The sequence below is a fragment of the Conger conger genome, chromosome 9 (genome assembly GCF_963514075.1).
Source record: "Conger conger chromosome 9, fConCon1.1, whole genome shotgun sequence".
Lineage (NCBI taxonomy): Eukaryota > Metazoa > Chordata > Actinopteri > Anguilliformes > Congridae > Conger > Conger conger.
The window spans coordinates 50,479,758-50,497,984 of record NC_083768.1 but is presented as its reverse complement, the minus strand read 5'-3'; the positions used below and the strand labels follow the sequence as shown (position 1 = coordinate 50,497,984).

General features: G+C 43.0%; 2 protein-coding genes across 5 annotated transcripts in view; both read left to right on the top strand.

The window, feature by feature from the left end:
• Positions 1–10,296, top strand: part of pag1 (phosphoprotein membrane anchor with glycosphingolipid microdomains 1) — a 44,155-nt gene extending 33,859 nt beyond the window's left edge. For all 3 annotated transcript variants that reach the window (XM_061253360.1, XM_061253359.1, XM_061253361.1), the window contains 2 exons: positions 5,895–5,954; positions 6,997–10,296. In XM_061253360.1, coding sequence (XP_061109344.1) covers positions 5,895–5,954; positions 6,997–7,323 — 387 coding nt within the window. In that variant the 3' untranslated portion in view covers positions 7,324–10,296. The remainder of the gene's footprint in view (positions 1–5,894; positions 5,955–6,996) is intronic.
• A 2,617-nt stretch (positions 10,297–12,913) lies between these two features.
• znf704 (zinc finger protein 704) overlaps positions 12,914–18,227 on the top strand; it is a 46,207-nt gene continuing 40,893 nt past the window's right edge. For both annotated transcript variants that reach the window (XM_061255840.1, XM_061255839.1), the window contains exon 1: positions 12,914–13,713. In XM_061255840.1, the coding sequence (XP_061111824.1) occupies positions 13,456–13,713 (258 nt within the window). In that variant the 5' untranslated portion in view covers positions 12,914–13,455. The remainder of the gene's footprint in view (positions 13,714–18,227) is intronic.

Below are 18,227 nucleotides of genomic sequence, written 5' to 3'. Positions count from 1 at the left end.
GGCAGACTGAACCGCTGACTGCCCTCCCAGCGTCTCCCAGCGTGCGGCGTCTCTGCAGCGCTCAGCTCATCTATCACCAGGCTCCACCGTCGCCACAGCTACACTTTCTAGGAAGCGGAGTCTTTGTTTACGGAAGCCGCAGTCCCCCGTGCCATTTCTTCGGGAATCGCTCGGCATCCTGCTCCGTTAGCCTTTTTTACACAATTAGCCTATTCGTCATTAAAACCGAGTTCATTTGTCGCGGAACACCGCCGCCTCTTGTCAGTCTTCGCCTGCATATTGAATCGGGGTCACTGCCGCCCGACACCAATTCCACGTGCGAATGTGAAGTCAGCAGACGTGACTGTGTTTGTGTTTGCCACCTCCCGGTGTCGCTACCTGGTTACACATTACATTAAAGCCCCCATTGAGTTATTCCCCAAGGTCTTACGTGCATCTAATTGGGACCAGTGTTGTGCTTTGTCTCATTAGCCAGCCGAGGGAATGTGCGCGGTGTTTGTATGCAGAGTGCTTTGTTAGGCTGATTGGAGAGCGGCGGATACAGCTGTCGCCCCGCTGTGCTTTCAGAGGGAATGATGGTGTGTGGGTCACCCTGGTGTGGGGTGGGTGTTTTGTTTTTTTTGGCGATTTGGTGGAGAAATCAATCTGTTCTTGTCTCCTCTGACGAATGTGTCCACTGGAGATATTTGTGGGACAAACTATATCCAGATCTAATTTGCTTTGCCAGACCTGTAGTAGCATAGAGCTTTTTAGAGTAATGCATGCACTGAGCCAAAATAGATGTGAAAATATGCTATCCACTGTATTGACACATGCATCAATCCACAATATGCGCAGCGATCCAGAAAATGCTCATCGATCTGCAGTATCTAAACGGATCCTTGCTGCCGATATGACTGTTATGACGGGTAAAGGTAATTTAGCCAATCTTAGCTTGTCATCTAAGATAATGACAATAAACTACATGTATGAAATTTGCTTCCATTAAGAACAATAAAAACAGTGACCGCAATGAACACAGGAATGTTAGCCAATATGATTTGCGACAGCCATAAAAACAATTAGAACGTATAGTAGATTAAGATCTCTGGATATCTAATTCAGATCTTCCTGTATTATTTAATTTAACATCTTAACCCAATTGTATTTTCCTTTGTACAATCTATTTTCAGACACGGAACACATGTACAGCATTCACACAGACCCATGCATAGATCCATAAACATTAGCGACAGGACACACAACAATAACACAGGGGGTCCAGGGACCATATATAGATTAGTAATGCAGAATACCCAGGGACACAGAGTGCAATGACATCCATAACACAGTTACTGTGGTCTGTGGTGCCTCCTTATGTTTAATGCAGATTGAATACTGCTGAAGAAATATTGTAAAATTACAAAGGAAATTATGACCGCCACCTCATGTACAGTATGTGCATACAGCTACACATGAGCTGTTAAGTAATTATATCTTGTGAACTGTGTGAACCTAGCCTTTGTTTCTAAGTAGCTGCATGAAAATGTGGATTGATTTACTGAGTGGGTTGCGGGATATTGAGCAGGAGCACATATGGTGCTTATATCGGGGTTAAGAAATACCGGGAAACCCCGCCTCGCTGCACACCGCGCAAGCACGAGAACAGACATCCGTAATACATTTAATTTAATGCATTTAAATGCATTCAGGATACACACAGCTCTAGAGCGCGGTAAGTCTAGCTTCGCTTCCCAGCCACACGCCGGGCTTGGCTCAGTCAGCCACCTGGCACGCGGTCACCAGTCTACAGCGGTCACGCATAGATGAATAACGCACACAGAGATGTAATTCGCTTTTGTTTCTTTGTTTTTTTTGTTGTACTTTGATCGCATTTTGTCATGGTGTGGGCAGATCCACTGTATAATTTCTATTGTGTAGCTGGGAAGCAGGACTAGATCTGTGGCTCTCTGGAGATATCATGGTGAGATCATGGGGATTCCCTGCTATGATACTTTCTGGGCTGTGGTCCTGTCTCCAGCTTTGGACCTCTATGCTTCCCCCTATCTGCGATAAGAGGGAAAATATACATGCATATGAACAGTATGTACATGCATTGAGCTCCATAACAAAGACTTTTTCTTCATTTGCCTTTGTACTGTTTTTTATTTTATTAAAGGGTATTTTATACATTTGCACCCTGTTGAAATTACAGTGGAAATTATACAGTGGGCTCCAGAATTATTTACACCCTTAGTAAAAATTGAGAAAAAGGCTGCATATACTAAACAACGTGGATATCACATGATCTATATTTTATGTTCAAACATATAGGAAATTATATACTTTTATTTCAATACATTTACTGTCATGTTTCGTGTTTCGTATTTAGTAACCAATTCTTTCTGAAAACTTTGGCACCCCTAGCAATTACTATAGATAAAATCAAACAAAAAGAAATTGGCAATTTCAAATTCATTGGATGGCACTTCATCCTACAGCAAGACAGTGATCCCAAACACACTGCTAAAGCAAATTAGTTTTTCAAAGACAAAAGCTGGACAATTCCTGACTGGCTAAGTCATTCTCCCAATCTGAATCCAACTGAACACATGTTTCATGTGCTGAAAAAATGTAAGGCAGCTCTCCTGTAAAACATGCAGGAGCTGAAGAGGGCTGCAGTGCAGGCCTGACTGCATTTCCAGAGAAGATGGTGTTGTCTGTGGGTCACAGACTTAAAGCAGTCATTGCACAAAGAACGTGAACATGACTACTTCCATTGATTTAGCATTAATATGTTCCAAAGGTTATGGTGCTCTGAAAGGGGGAATATAAATACCCTTAAATAAAAGCTGAGAATGTAGTTTAAACATGAGTACTGAGTCAAATGAAGAAAAATATGTGTTTGTCCCAAACATTATGGAGCCAACAGTGTGTGTGTGTGTGTGTGTGTGTGTGTGTGTGTGTTCATTAACCTAGGCTACAGTGTCTCTGCCCATATGTAGATCGATGATTTTGCACAGACATATTTTGTTTCCTTTGATGTTTGTCTAACATTTGACCATGGTGTGAGACTGCAGTGGATTTAACATCTTTCCTAAATATACTGTATCACTGAACAGTGTTAAGCTGTGTGCAGCATGCTCTAACCTAGAATCCATAGCCACTGATCCTCATTCCAACAGAGGCATTTTCATCCTGCCTCACTTCTGTTCTGTCTCACGTCAATCTTCGTAATCAGGCAGCTGTCATGTTAGCTATCATACCTGTCATTCATCCATGAGTACACCTGACGTTCGGCCACATATCGCAGTGGCAGAGCTTAATATGACATATCACAACGGCAGGAGGAGAGAGCTTAAGAGCTACACACAAGCGGGTTTTCCCACCGCATCCGCGTGCCACATGAGAGGGAGACTTTAATTAAACGGCCTTTTTCAAAGCGGATGACGGGAATGCGGTGGGTCCAAGATGGGCTCCTGAGGGACCCCGCTCTTCAGTCATGTGATGGGAAGTGAATGCAAAATTGCAAGATGCGTTGGGAATCTTGCCTAGGTACATCCCTGGGCTTCAAGACCATTAAATTAATTGGCTCGCTAATTAAACAAAGAGGGAAAGATGCAGATGCTGCAGTGAATATGTGTCCTCTGAGTAATTATAAAAATCTCTTAAAATGCTCTGATCCTCAATCATAGCCTGAACTGGTGGAATTATAAGGCTGTTTATTCCAGGCCATTTTCCTTTCCTCAATATTCATTAGCCTCTTCCACAGGTTCACCAGAGGGCATTTACCACCTGTCTGAAATACATAACACGCTCTTTATGTAGCTTGCAAATGTTTGATTTATTCAGCCAGGCTCAGTCTAAGATTTACGTACATTGCTCGCTGTTGTAGAAGCAGTAATTCAGTGTAGCTTGCTGTCTTTTTTTCCAAGCAATGTTTTATTTTTATTGCATGTGCGAAAATGAAACTCTTTGTTATGTGTGTAGTTTGTTGCTATAACTGCTGGATATTGCTCGGGCCTTGCAAGCAGGAACACCTCGATATCGTGTGAGAGGTTTGAGCGATATCATTAACCAACCCAATACATTTAAGTTGATTTGTGACTATTGTGAAAGGCATTTACCCTCTATGCAGTGACAGGATAGATAAGCTCATTTACTCACTGTAGTTAAAGCTAATTTTTTACGAGTGACACAGGCTTGGTGATTTGAGCATTGGTGGAATAATGGCCTATTAGCCCAAGCAGAGTCTAAAACTTGGATGTAGGAAATGGCGTGATGTGACCTAAATGGTAAATGCCTGCATTTATATAGCACCTTTATCCAAAGCGCTGTACAATTAATGCTTCTCATTCACCCACACGCACACACCAACAGCGATTGGCTGCCATGCTAGGCACCAACTGCAAGGCACAATTTCAGCCAGAACTTGAGGGTTAGGTATCTTGCTCAGGGACACACCCAGGGCGGGATCGAACCGGCAACCCTCCGACTGCCAGACGACTGATCTTACCGTCTGAGCCCCCTGATCTGAGCTGATGTGTTCACACAGAGAGGGGCACGGTATGCCAACACGGCGGGTTTCCGTCATGGGGGCGTTCAGGAGCGAGTCCCTCTCGCTGAGCACGAACCGATCCTCCGAGAGCACGTGTGATGTCAGCTGTGTCATGTGACCTCCCCCCTCCACCAGCGGAGACAAAGAGCCGCTCTGTGCCCTGGTTTCCGCGCTTCCTCTCATCACACGATGAACCGGCCTCCTCAGCCGCCTCGCCGCCGGCTCCTGTGATCAGAGGCTCGAGCCTTTCATGGAAGAAAAGCCTGACCATGAGCCGCCTGACTTTCTTTTGGTTTATGATTTTCACGAGAGGCTCGTTTCCCCGCAATGTAGCCACGCGTAGAGCCATGCTCCAAACTGTTCTGAATTCGTGTCACGTAACGCGCTCCCCGGTTATCAGTGGCGAGCGACATCTTAAAAGCGTTCGGGAAAAATGTCATCGAAGGTGCTCGAAAAAATCCCGCAATTACGCACCTTACAAAAAAGCGCTGCGGTTTTGTAACGAGGCGTTTCCGCGAGGCGGTTTACTCCAGCGTAAGATGGAGGAAGCGTGGAGGGGGGTCGCTGAAGGCAGGGTCGGGAGGAGGCAGAGCCCCTGGGAGCAGAGCGGGGACGGAGTCTCGCGGAATAGAGCGGTCAGCGCCGGGCTGACAGGGAGGCGGATAGAGTCCTCAAAACCGTCGTGTGGCTGATCAAACGCTCGGCGGTGCCGCGGATCGCAGCCGCCGCGGGCAGCCGTCCGTACCCCGCCTGGAGGAAGCTCAATCGCCTCTCTGTGAATGTTTAAAGAGACCCTTTCATTATTAATGGTTCCCTTCTGTTTAATTCCTTCTGCCAGAGTACTACGGTACGGAGTACACAGCACCAAGGCTGTATAGTAACATCTCTCCCCTCTATGGCTCTCCCTGCGGTTCATTCACCATTTAAAAGCAGAAGAAAATGTTGAGCTGAGCTTGAATATTGATTTCTGCGGTGTGCGTATGTGCCATATGGGTGGATTATTTTAATTTTAAATCTAACTAAATATATTGTAATTTTCCCCCTGCGAAATGGTTTTCCTGTTTCCTTCTGTTATGTTTGCAAAATTTCCAGATCAAAAGCGATTGCCGGCTTGCATTGCTAATGATTTCAATTAGCAGCTCCTCCATAATTAATTGGTGACAACACTTTACCACTGTGTAAATATACAACCATTTCAGCACATAAGTGCTACAGGAGCCTAACAGACCATATAATAATTGGCTCGACCGGAGGGCCTTAAATCTATTTAGTGTCCTCTGACGCACTGCGCAGACAGGGGTTTTTGCTAAATTAGAAAATGTCTCTTAACTGCTGTGTCTTGTTTATGCTTGAGCAGATACACAGTCCGCTGTCTCCGACTCCCGGACTGGAGAACGACCAGCTCTCTGCGAACGAGGTGGGTATTTGGTCTCGACCCTGTCCTCCTAGGCTAGAGAACACACCCCCACCCTCACCCATAACCCCCCCCCCCCCCTCCTCTGTGACCCCCACAGCTGGGTGGAGTGTTATTTCGGCCGGTCGCACATCCAGCGTGGCTGCCGCTCGTACCCTTGCGGTGACCTCTCTAAAAACCAGGGGGGGGGGGGCTGCTGATATATAGGCCTCTGCTTCTTAAGCCCTGCCAAGCCATCTGCAGCCTGCCAGCTCTCAGCGCGCTCCCAGTCCCCTGCCCGTCGCGCCCCTGTCACCACCTGTCCTGGAAATACTGCGAGCAGCCGGCGTCCAGCCAGCGACCACGGGCAGCCGGCCCGGGCCCAATAACACAGGCCCTGCCCCCCAGCCTCCACCAGCCTGACCCCCTGTCCCCCACCGCCCGCCTGCCCTGTCCTGTCCTCCTCTCCCACTCTCTGTCAAAAGCTATGTCAGCTGTCAGTCAAATGTTATTGTCAGGGCCTGTTTGTACTGTTAGCATGGTTAGAATACTGTTAGTAAATAAAGTTAGTAGGCATGAGCTAAACTATGGTCTAAGAGTAGTTAAGTGCAGTGATGTTTTCTGAACAGTGTGTTATAGAAGTAAAAATGTATTCTAATGACTTTATATATTTTATGTCATACAGAAACATAAATCATAGTGCAGCTTCATAATTAAGTCGTAATTAAATCAAATCAACTTAACCTTATACATTTACATGTATTAGGAATTTACTTTGGTGTATTGGTCAGACCATATCCCACAGCCTCTCCTGCCTCATTGCTTTATTACAGTTGGGCTGTTGTAATGTTGTGTAGTGGCTTACATTCACACATTTCAAAAAGACAAAAATGACATTTGATCTTTTTAAAGATTTTCAGGTGACCCCATCCTGAAATCGGGCGACCCCGCCCACAGGTTTGGGAACCCCTGCGCTTGTCCATTGCTTATTGAATAAACATACCCGTAAAGTGAAGTGCGTCCGTTGGAGTGTCTGAGAATTCACGTTGTCGTCTCTTGTTTCCAGCTGTCTGACATGTACTCCTCGGTGCTGAAGCCCTCCGCCCAGGAGAAGGAGCACGACTACAGCAGCATCGGCGAGATCACCGGCCTGCTGGCCGAGTCCGCGTCCGGCGACCTGTACGCCACCGTGAAGGACGTTTACCCGCAGCCTGACGCGGACGCCCCGCCCCAGCCCCCGGGGGGCGCCGGCGAGCTCCTGGACCCCGCCTACGAGACCATCGGGATCCAAAAAGAGCCGGAGGGGGAGGAGGGGGAGGGAGAGGAGGCGCAGACGTACAGGGAGCCCGATTACGAGAGCGTGGAGTTCACCAGGGAGATCTCCCGGCTCTGACTGCAGCACAGCTGTCCCCGACCTCCATTTCCCCCGCTCCCTTCGAACTGGACCTCGCTCTCAACCGCCATCTTACACACACTCATTCTGGACTTTTCTGGGGGGTGGGGACTGCCTTTGATCTGTGTTGGTGTCCGAAGGGTCACTCCAATGTGAGGCTTTTATTAGCCCAGTGGCCTGAATTCATTCATGTAAAATCACGTCAAATCACGGTCCTCGAGGTCCGAGAACTGCTGGTTTTCCACTCTTCCTTTACCTGGGAGTGTGAGGATAGCCTGGCCAATCAGTAGCACAAATTGTTTCGCTAATTACCCGGGAGAAAAGAAATCCGGGGCCAGATTTGATGAGGGCTGACATAGTGCATTTTGTTGACTCTTGTTTCTGCTGGTTATGACAAAAGTTGCTCCATATGAAATACTGTTGGGTTATTTCTACATCCTACCCACAGACCAGTGCTGAACAGACACAGTCTGATGGGCAGTGGAGGAGAGCATGTCCCAGTGCCTGGTAACTAGTGTATATAAAAGGGAGGTGTTTTATTTTTTAGGCGTTTTATTTTATTTTTAGGAAAAATTAAATGGACACATTGCAACAAGGGTTCTCTCAATTCAGACCTTACACATCGGCCAACTTTGCACAGGTATTATGGCTTTAAATGGTTTTCAGAAAGTTTGTATTTTAAAAAGAATCTTGATTGGCACAATACCTGTCCTGAGTTGTGATTGGCTGGGCATGTTTGTATTGAAGTTCTGTTAGGTCTGTGATGAGTAACACCTATGCTGGATGCCTGTAGCTTTCATTGTCTAATTGGAATTCTGTTTGCAGTAGAAAGTCATTGACTTGGTGTTTTAGGACTAGATTGGTTGACTGTTAAAGGGTAAAAAAATATACCAAACCTCTACTCTCAAGGACTGGTGCTGCTAATACAAGGGAGTAAATGGGATTAGATTATGAAAACTCTTAATTTCTAAGAATTTGTGGGCATTTTTATGTGATTAGGTTTGAAAGATTAGTAGTTGGTTGAAGCACACTGTAAAGGTACGCGTGTGACCCTAGAACAGAGGAGCTTGTATTGTAGCTGACGTACCATAGACATTATAATTGAACGGAATAACTAAATACTTCATTTTTACAGCTTTAAATGGCAAAATTAAGAAAGTATATTTTCTTCATTGCTTATTCTTTAAAAACCCTTTCCGCTAACAGCAGCATCTTATTGTTGTGTAAACCATGAAAAAAGTTAAAGAACTTACAAGCCGCACGTGAAGGTGCAGCAAGGCTCTGAGCATATTGATTCATGCTGACGTTGGAATCTTGTGATTTGTTTATCTGTATGTGTGTGTGTGTGTGTGTGTGTGTGTGTGTGTGTTTTAATAGCTCACAGGATTTTTATCCTGTTTTGAATGTTAATATAATTTTTCACAGTAAGTAACTGCTAAATAATTAGGTAATCTGACAATTTGGTGTTTAATAACTTGTACCTTCGTTTAATTTTAATTTTATTTTTGAACCCTTTGCTGAAATTCGGTACGCATATGCTGGTCATGTCGAAGGACTCTCATGCACAATGTACGTTGTGGTACTGCAGCACAAGCCCTATCACGTTTATCTTGTTAAAACGGCACTTAAAATGTCAGATTAATTATTTTTCTGTCGTATATACCCATTGTTGTCACAGAGATGCATGCGTATACGGTATATAATGATGACAACAGGCCAAAAGAGGCCTGCATCTATTTGCAAGATTGTATCCATTTTTTCAGTTATTGTAAGGATTTACATTAGCTTCCTCATTATTAAACAGCCTTCACCTCGCCTAATTTTCACATGGGAAAAGTATAGTCAGTTGTATCTCTGATAGGCTGCCAACTGACTGCAGTGAGGACAGAAAAGCACATACTATTCTATTATTCTGTAATTTATAGTTCATATCTTTTGAAATTATGGTATTTTATAGAATGGTGGCAACTGTAAGATGCATGGCATACTGCTTTGACTGACAGAATAGGTTTGAGACAAAGGTCAACAGCTCATTAAAATGTGCCACATGGGGGTGTATTGAGCCCTGTTGAAAAGTGTTAAAATAACAAATTTAAGCTACTGATATTTGTTTCTGTCTTGAAATCCAGTGTACAGTAATTCCTCCTCGTGACTTCAGTCCAGTCGTGGTACATTCTATTGGTACAGGCAGTTGCCATGTTTAAATGTGTTAGCAGTTATTTTTGAATATAGAGGTACTTTTATTTAAATATATATATATATTTAATTGCTGTTGTTCAACATTTAAAATTTGTATTCTCAGCTTCAAGCTATCTGAGTGCACATTGATATCTGAAAATGAGCATTGTAGAACTGCTGGCAAGAAAAGAAATGTAGTGCTTTATATGGAATATGTATGTCTTCTTTTCAGAATACAGTAGACGCATTACTGAAACTGTCATCAATTTAGACCATTGTTATGGCATTTGCCTGATATTAAGTCGACAAAGCGATGTCAAACTGAATTGCCCAGTATGAGAACAAATCTGCATTGAGGCAGTACATTTCAGCCATTAACTGTCCTCAGAAAAATGGAAGCTTGCATCTGAGATTTTTATATGCATTTTATAGGGAGTAAATCTCTTTGTGATTAATATTTATGAAGAAAATTACTCCCTTGCTCGATTCACATGCCCTCTGATTATTCCATGCAGTGAAGTAATGCAATCCTTTAAACTTAATGATGTTCATGGATGTGCCATAAATTGTTTTTTACGATCTGTCAAAGGTGAGCATCGCTGCCTGATTTTACAAGGTACCACACGCTGTGCTGTACGTAGGCTCTACATACAGTGAGCTGCCAGGACAGTGTAAATGAGGGTCGGCGAGAAGATAGGAAAAACAGGGAACGTTTGCGGCTTCTCGCACCAGGAAACGGTCGAGCCTGTTTATCAAACTACCTATTCGAATAAAGAATGTACATACTTAACCAAACTGCCTCAAGTTTTTTTCTGCTTCTATGTCTTGGGGGGGGTCAGTTATGTCATGCATTTGTGAAATTGGTGAGAGTATCTTCGAACTGTTCGTTGATATGTGTACGCAAGATGCATGCCCTCTTGTTTAACTTGTTTAATAGTACTAGTATAATATTGTTTAAAATATCATAAAAAATATGATACATTGGGTTTAAACCAAGCTTGAATGCACTGACATTGGGAGTGTGAAGCAGGCAGCACGAGGCACAGAACATGTTTTAACAGGCCAGTGCAATGCCCTTGAGTTTGTCAGAGTTGGAAAAGATACCAACACCACATAAGTAGTTCCCACATTGTTAAAAAAATCTTCAAAATAATGGCATCAACGGGGCGAGATTGAGAGGTTGGGAAGAATGGGATTGAATAGGGACTGAATAAAGGATGGAGAAGCGGATATGCACAGAAAGGGAAGTTTTGCAAAGTGCCTCAATACCAGTGTTGCATTACATCATTTCTGAAGACAAATGAAATGTTCTGCTTGCATTGCCAAGGTCGCTCTGAGCTAGCGATGGATGGTTGGGATGGGGATGGTGAAAGTCCAGGAAAAGATATAAAGTTTAAGTTTTGATGTTGGATGCCTAAGAAATACAGGTAACACTTACATTTACATTTTAGTCATTTGGCAGATGCTTTTAATCCAAAGCGATTTACAAGTGCATAGGTTCTTCCACAAGTTAAAGCATCACATCACATAGCTAGTAAAATACACATGAAGCGCTGACAAGAGGGATATGGATATCAAAAAAAGGGGGGGGGGTCAAGAGGGAGGACTAAGGTACAGTTTGAAAAGGTGTGTTTTTTTAGTCTGCGTTGAAATAGGGGGAGGGATTCTGCTGTCCTGACAGTGGTAGGCAAGTCATTCCACCACTGAGGAACCAGAACGGAAAACAGGCGTGAACGTGCAACTCGACCGCCAGGTGCTCGTAGTGAGGGAACCATAAGGCGACCAGAGCTGGCAGACAGGATTGGTCTAGCTGGGGAGTAGGGAGTGATTAAGGATTGTATGTAAGGTGGGGCAGTCCTCTTAGCAGCCTGAAATGCCAACACTAGGGCCTTGAAACGGATGCGTGCGGCAATAGGAAGCCAGTGGAGGCCAATGAGGAGTGGGGTGACATGAGCCGACCTGGGCTGACTGGTGATCAGGCGAGCTGCAGCATTCTGGACCAGCTAGAGGGGCTTGATGGCACAAGCTGGGAGGGAGGAGGGAGGAGGGAGTTGCAGTAATCCAAGGCGGGAAATGACGAGCGCCTGGACTAGGAGCTGGGTGGACAAACACTTCATTTGAAGGCTCCTACATAATGGCTCATAACTCTTTCATAAGCACTACATATGACATTCATAAGCACAACATAAGCATTCATAACCACTTATGTCAATAACTAACATAAATATCTTGTGTAAGGTCACTTGGTATGTCATGGTAATGACACTTGCTGCATCAATGTTGACAATACACACCATGTGCCTATTTGTGGCTATTGACATAAGTGCTTATGAATGCTTACATAGTGCTTATGAAGGAGTAATATAGCTCTTATGTATGAGCCTTCATATAAAGTGTAACCAAAATAAATTAAGAACAGCTTTGTGTGGCTTTACTGCACAATATTTATGATGTGCAGTGTTTTCAGATATTAAAATACACAAACTTTGATGGACCAGGTAGAATGAAAGACAACCTGGATTAAGGACAAAATTGGTTCTTCCAGAGATACATATGGCTGTTCCTTATGTGACTGCTAAGGGTAACTTTAAACACTTCTTGCATAGTGTATGTAGTATCAATTTTGATAACTAATTTAATGTGAAATTCATTCAATTTCACTTTCTATCGTGGAATAGGATATATCCCTGTCACCCACAGCTAATTCCCCAAATAAAGCGTTTTTTGTTTGTTTTTTTAATGCAGGAATACGTCATTACGCAGAGACCACGACAAAAGAAACCCAATGACTGAAAATGTAATTTGTCTATAAATATTATTATTCATTATATATTAATATATTGTATAATATATATTAATTTTAACATCCGGCAAGCTTGAACATAATGTGGAGCGAACAAAAATCTTGCGTTCTATTGCCACATAGCGTATACTCCTGGCTCTGCTATTTTGTCTCCTTACCGCGTTTTACTGATTTCCCCAAATTTGCTGACCTTGATAACGCGTTACAATGCCATATCGTTTGGCTCGGAGCAGGGCATTCATGGCCAAAGCCTCCTGTCGCGAAGGCTCAGACTCGCTTTGTTTTGTTCCAGTCCACTCTGATTCTCGCTATTTTCACCCCTCCCAATGCTCTCCTTTCTCTCGCTATCATTGCGTCATTGTTTTGAATGGAACTTCCTTCCCATCTTGTGTTACCACTGTTAGGAGGGAAACTGGCATTTCATCTCCGTAAAGGGAGAGTAAAATAGTGGAGGCGTGTGCTTCAGCAGCCAATCGGAACGCTCGGTGGCCGCGAGACCGCACATGTTTACAGGCAGCATTCCGCCGGTAGAGGCACGGACTCCAAAGAATCCTCTGCGGAATGGATTTCAGCTGCAGAATCCGGAGTTGATAAACTTGGAGATTGCGTCGTATTTTCTCCGTGAAACTTTATTTTTCTGATTAAAAGGACACATGAGCATCTTTTTGAACTATTTTGTGTCTTTCCCATTGGTTCAATTGGTTATTCGGTGCTAAGATGGCCATTTCGCTCCGAAAAATAATGAAATCCTTGCCGTGATTTTCCTGCTACTAGCGAGCTTAAGGGAACGGCTATAGGAAAACAAACAGGTCGAATGAAGAAAGATCGGTGGCCGGTCGGATGAAGAGGTTGACAGACTTCTGCATTGCAAGCTTTTGAAGACTGCGTTTTTATAAATGTTTACATTTAGCAGCTAGCAATGGTTTTGCTGCTTGATCTTTTGCAATTACGTTTCATTTGAAGTTTTATTTGACCTAATAGCTAGCTGGGTAGCTAGCTATGTTATCACTCGCTAACGTTCACTTGGTGCTTTTAGTTCATAGTCCGTCTGCTGCAGGGTTTTGTTATTTTGATGCATTTGCTTGTGATTTAAAAGTCGACGTTTTAAGCAGGCATTGAATAGTTAACGGTCGATATTTGAGGGAAACGTTATGCATTCTAGGCGTTTGGTGAAGCGTTCTATCCTCGGAAGCCGAGTCTATGCGCCTAGCCCGACGGGAGACGGGGCTGTGATCACAGGAGTGGTGCAGGCTGTCAAACAGGAAAACAAGGATGCTTCGACTGGACCTCGCCGAAACGTGTACACGGTCCTGATGCAAGACGGGAGCTTGAACGAGTATTCCGAAGACGAGATCGCAGTGGGCTCCGCTCAGATGACTGCAAAAGGACCGCTGAAGTCAAGCTTGAAGGTTGGTAGAATCGCTGTTTTGTTGTGCTTCTTGCTCAGTGCAGAATCACTCCGTGATTGGTGCTTAGTATTGCATTATTTTGCTGCAGTTATCTTGCTACAGATTTGTCAACCAACCCAGCGCAGCAATTCTCTGGGCGAATTGGGATGGTGGTTAATGCATATCAAGTTATGATTGATGTGATACCACAGTGAAGATATATAATTGAAGAAATAAAAACAATGGATTTTCGTTGACGAATTGCTTCGGAATGTATTGTGACAGGGCCTGCGTGCTGTTTATCTGACCTAGTAGGAGGCGGGTACAGCGGAGGCAAACAAACAATCTCTGCAGTATTCTGTACGATGCGCTGTTGTTGCTTGCCAGTGAGCTACTGCTCTGTTTTCGGTTAGTCCCACCCGTGATTCATTTTGGCATATGGTGTAACGTTACTGTTCTTTTAGATTGGATTTGTTATTCCAGTTTCGTCTCACTGTGAAAAGGATTGTAGCGATTAGAATTTTACGGTCCAGTCGTCTAATTATTTATTCCAGTTTAAACACAATGATAAACAGCAGCATATTTGTCATTCGTTTTTAGTCTTAGTTTATTAAGATTATGATACAAATACTTAGTTTTAAATAATAACGCTCCCACTTGCACAACTGGAGACGCAGTAGCCACAGTAGGTTATCCAAACAAAGAAAACTCACTGAAGGTCTAAAGAAAGGCATCAGTCAAGTAGAACTCCTAAAACGAGTCAACTACAACATCCATCTACGTATTTCCCAAAGTATGCTATATTATACTACAGTGCCTCCCAAACTCAGTCCAGGGGGTGCCTGTGGTTTTCGTTCCAACGAGATGTACATTTTTCTTAATTAGGTGCTTTTCCTGTACAGAGGTAACTGATTAGCTGATTAGTCCTATTTAGTTACATACAAAGGTGTAACAAAATTATTTTACTGACCAATGATGAGGTGAACCTAATTGATGAAATGGTGGACAAATGGCCACTAAAACGAACCATTTTGTAGATAATGAAGAACTTAGCAAATGATAATGAGCCAAACCTGCTTTGTATTAAGTTTAAGGGAAAAAAATATGAAAGGACTTAAACACATGTGTTCAACAACCCAGACTAATCAGCTGCCTATTGATTCACCCTAGTCTTTAATTTGATAATTTAAAGAATTTTACCTCGTTAATGTAATTGTTTGCAATATAGCACAATAAGCACAATGTGAACATGGGATTTGTATTCATTGTGGCATGCGTAGCTATGTCTGACATAATGTGGCTTAAGAGGGTAAATAATCCCTCTGAATAATAAAAGTGCCTAATTAAGAAAAAATAACAGCCTGTTTAAAATCTGGGATGGTTAATAAAACCGGCTTACTCAGGGGGTCCCCATCACCGAAGGTTGGAACCCACTGCTTTGCTTAAATACAGAGGATACACAGTACCACATGTGCATTTGCAAAACACACAGTTAAACAAACAACCATTTAGTATTAAAATGTATAGCACGTATGTTTTTCGGTGCGATTGCGATCTAATCCATTGTTCGTTTCCATCTTGGCAAAAGCAAAACAATTTTTTTTGGAGCGCCTTGCAAACCCTGTAAAGTATGTGAAAGTGCAGCCGGGTGAATCGGCCAGGCAGCTGCTGTGGTGCAGCAACGGCTCTTTGCAAAGGACATGTTTTAAGAATCTGTGGCTCTGGCAGTCTGCCCAGAATGCCAAATGAGACCCATTCAGCTTCGGCTTTGCCACTTGTTGACTTGGTTTGTGTGCTGAAGGGGGACGGACGGGCGGGCGGGCGGGCGGGTGGGGGGGTTGGGTCGTCCTGCATACAGCCCTTCCTTGAAAGACCCGGTGCTGTTCTGTCACGGGTTCTTATTTGATACAGAATCAAATGCCCTTAGGGCTTTTTCAGAGTATTTGGTTGGGATGGTGAATGGCTGGATTCCATTTGCATGTGATGGTGTTTGTACTTTGTGTGTTGTTCAAAGCCCTCATATTGAACTATTATTAGGACGACCTGGTCTTTGAGGAAGTTCAATTTTAAGAATTATGGGGGACATTTTGAGCTGTACGCCTGGACATATTTTGAGGCGACAGTGCTAGACAGGAATATCAGTATTGCAGGAGGATGGGCCTTGAGTTTTGCAATAACTGACAAAGCAGTCAAACGTGCTGTAGCACAATGTTAGCCACAGGTCCGTTCAGTGCAGAATGGTGTCACAATAGCTAAAAGAGATTATGGGTTTTGTCCTTCCTGTTGCTGTCAGGTCCTATTTTCGGACCCTGCCTGTGAGCTTTCTTGCATGTAGGCAATTCAGTAAATTCACAACATTGAATTTCCTCATTTTAAAGCTTTTCTACCCTGTTTTTAAACAGAAAACTCATGGTCCAGAAGTTATAATCCTTACTGTATGTAATAAAACGTATGAGATTCAGTTCATAAAACATTAAGAGGCAAATAAAACGGTCATGCATGGAGATGCAATAGGAGAAAACCAGAATTGAAATGTGACCCTCCTTCCCCCAGTCTTAAACTCAAAGAACTTTATTTGCTCACAATGTAGCCATTGGAAATAGTTTATTGGCTTCATTGTTGCAACTGTTCATTGGATGAGTTGTCTCTCCCCAACAGGCTCTGCTGTGAAGTCTTCTTCATTAAGCTACATTTATGTGCCAGTTCTTGATTTCAATATTAAATGTGCACATTTAACGAAGACCACTTAGCAACATTTTATTGTGGAGATTTAGAGTAAATACAGGCCTGTTTGGCTTCACCGTGCTCTACTGAAGCAGAGATCCTACGACTACCATTAATTCCCACATACAAGCAGCTAACCGGCAGACCACCAAGTGTGCTGTGACTGTCAAAGCCGTGCCCCATTCAGCAGTGTGGAAAGCATGCTGGTGTGGGCTCAGAAGCCTCTTCACACACCTGCTGGTTCAGGAACAGGCAGGAACAATGTACAGATTTCTTTACCATCAAATAAAGGAGTAGGCTGACATGTAAGGTTCATAGCTTGAAAAAAAAATTGTTTTTAAAGTTATGACTTTATGACAGTTAGGACATCCATATCAAGATTAGAATTCCATATATTGGAATATTTTTATATGAGGCTGTATTGACTGATGTGTCATAAGCTAGGTGACCCATTGAGCCAGGCCCTGCATGTATTTTTACATTTACTTTTTCAATTAAAGATCTTAGGTGTATTTACGACTAAGATGAATCTGATAGTTTAGATGCATGGCTTGTAAAATACTGGGCATTTTTTTCCAATCTGCTTGGCTGGAGTCAAAGAAAAGCTTGCATTTAACTGCACTGGCATCCATCATCTTGAGAAATCTTGCCGTCCGTTATACTGGAGCAAAGCTGAATTTGTACAGGTGACTATTTTGAAGGAATATGTTACAGATTTTGTTATTCCCCACACAAATGTAGTATTATGGATGATAGTTCCATTTAGAGATGGAACCTATGTGATTCCTCTGGAGCTCTGCAGGTTAGTTATAGAGCATAATCATCAATAATTATCATTGTTTCGCATTTCTTTGGCCAGTTTCATGTTCGTAAACTTGGTTGCTAGGTGTATTAAGTTAGGTTGATATGTATGTGTGTGTAGTGTGCATTAGCGTAGGAGGTTAATGTCTACTCTGCCTCCTCGTAGCAGGGGTGTGTGGGCATATTGTGGAGAGCAGGTGTGTAGAGCGAACTGCGGGCTTTGTGTCAACAATGCAGCAGAAAGACAGGCAGTAAAACGGCCCCGTTTGATCTTCATGTTCCATTACAGAAAACTGGATGCCATCTCACTCTAGCTCGAGTTACCCATTGGCATGAGCGTTAATCATTACCATTTAAACGGAATGGGTTTAGTAAACCTTTCCATTTTTTTCCTTAATGGTTAAACATTCATGTGTTGTATATTTTTCTTTCAGCAACCATAACAAATGGTCTCCAAGTGTTGGTGTTACATGATTTGAGTTTTAAAGCTCAGACTCCACCTCCCATTAAGCCCATCAGTGAGACATTCATACTTTTCTTTGGTGGTGTGTTTCAAACTGAAGTTTAAATATTGGAGATGGTAATTCATTGTAAATGCTGAGTGCTGTTATATATTGATAATGTCTATAGTTTTCCAGTATATTCTTCATGGTAAGTAAGTAAGTCAGTAAGCTAAAGTTGTGTACCCTGTAGTTATAAATTCTGACCTATTTAAAAACCTGGCTGTGCTGGACTGTTAAGAGGAACATAACATAGTAGAGTGTCACTCAACACTAGTTCTTAGTGTAGACATACACCCAATCGTCCAAATACTTGCTTAGCAAGTCTGTAGAGTTGATTCTGTGTTTGGCTAGTACAATTATACATTAAATATACAAATAAATACATTACATTCTTCATTTTAATGTTCACATAATTTACAGCATCAACAGCTGATCAAACGCCACCTCTCTGGAGCATGTGTTGCCTCATCATTGGTCATAATCATAATTGTTCATACTAGTTTATTA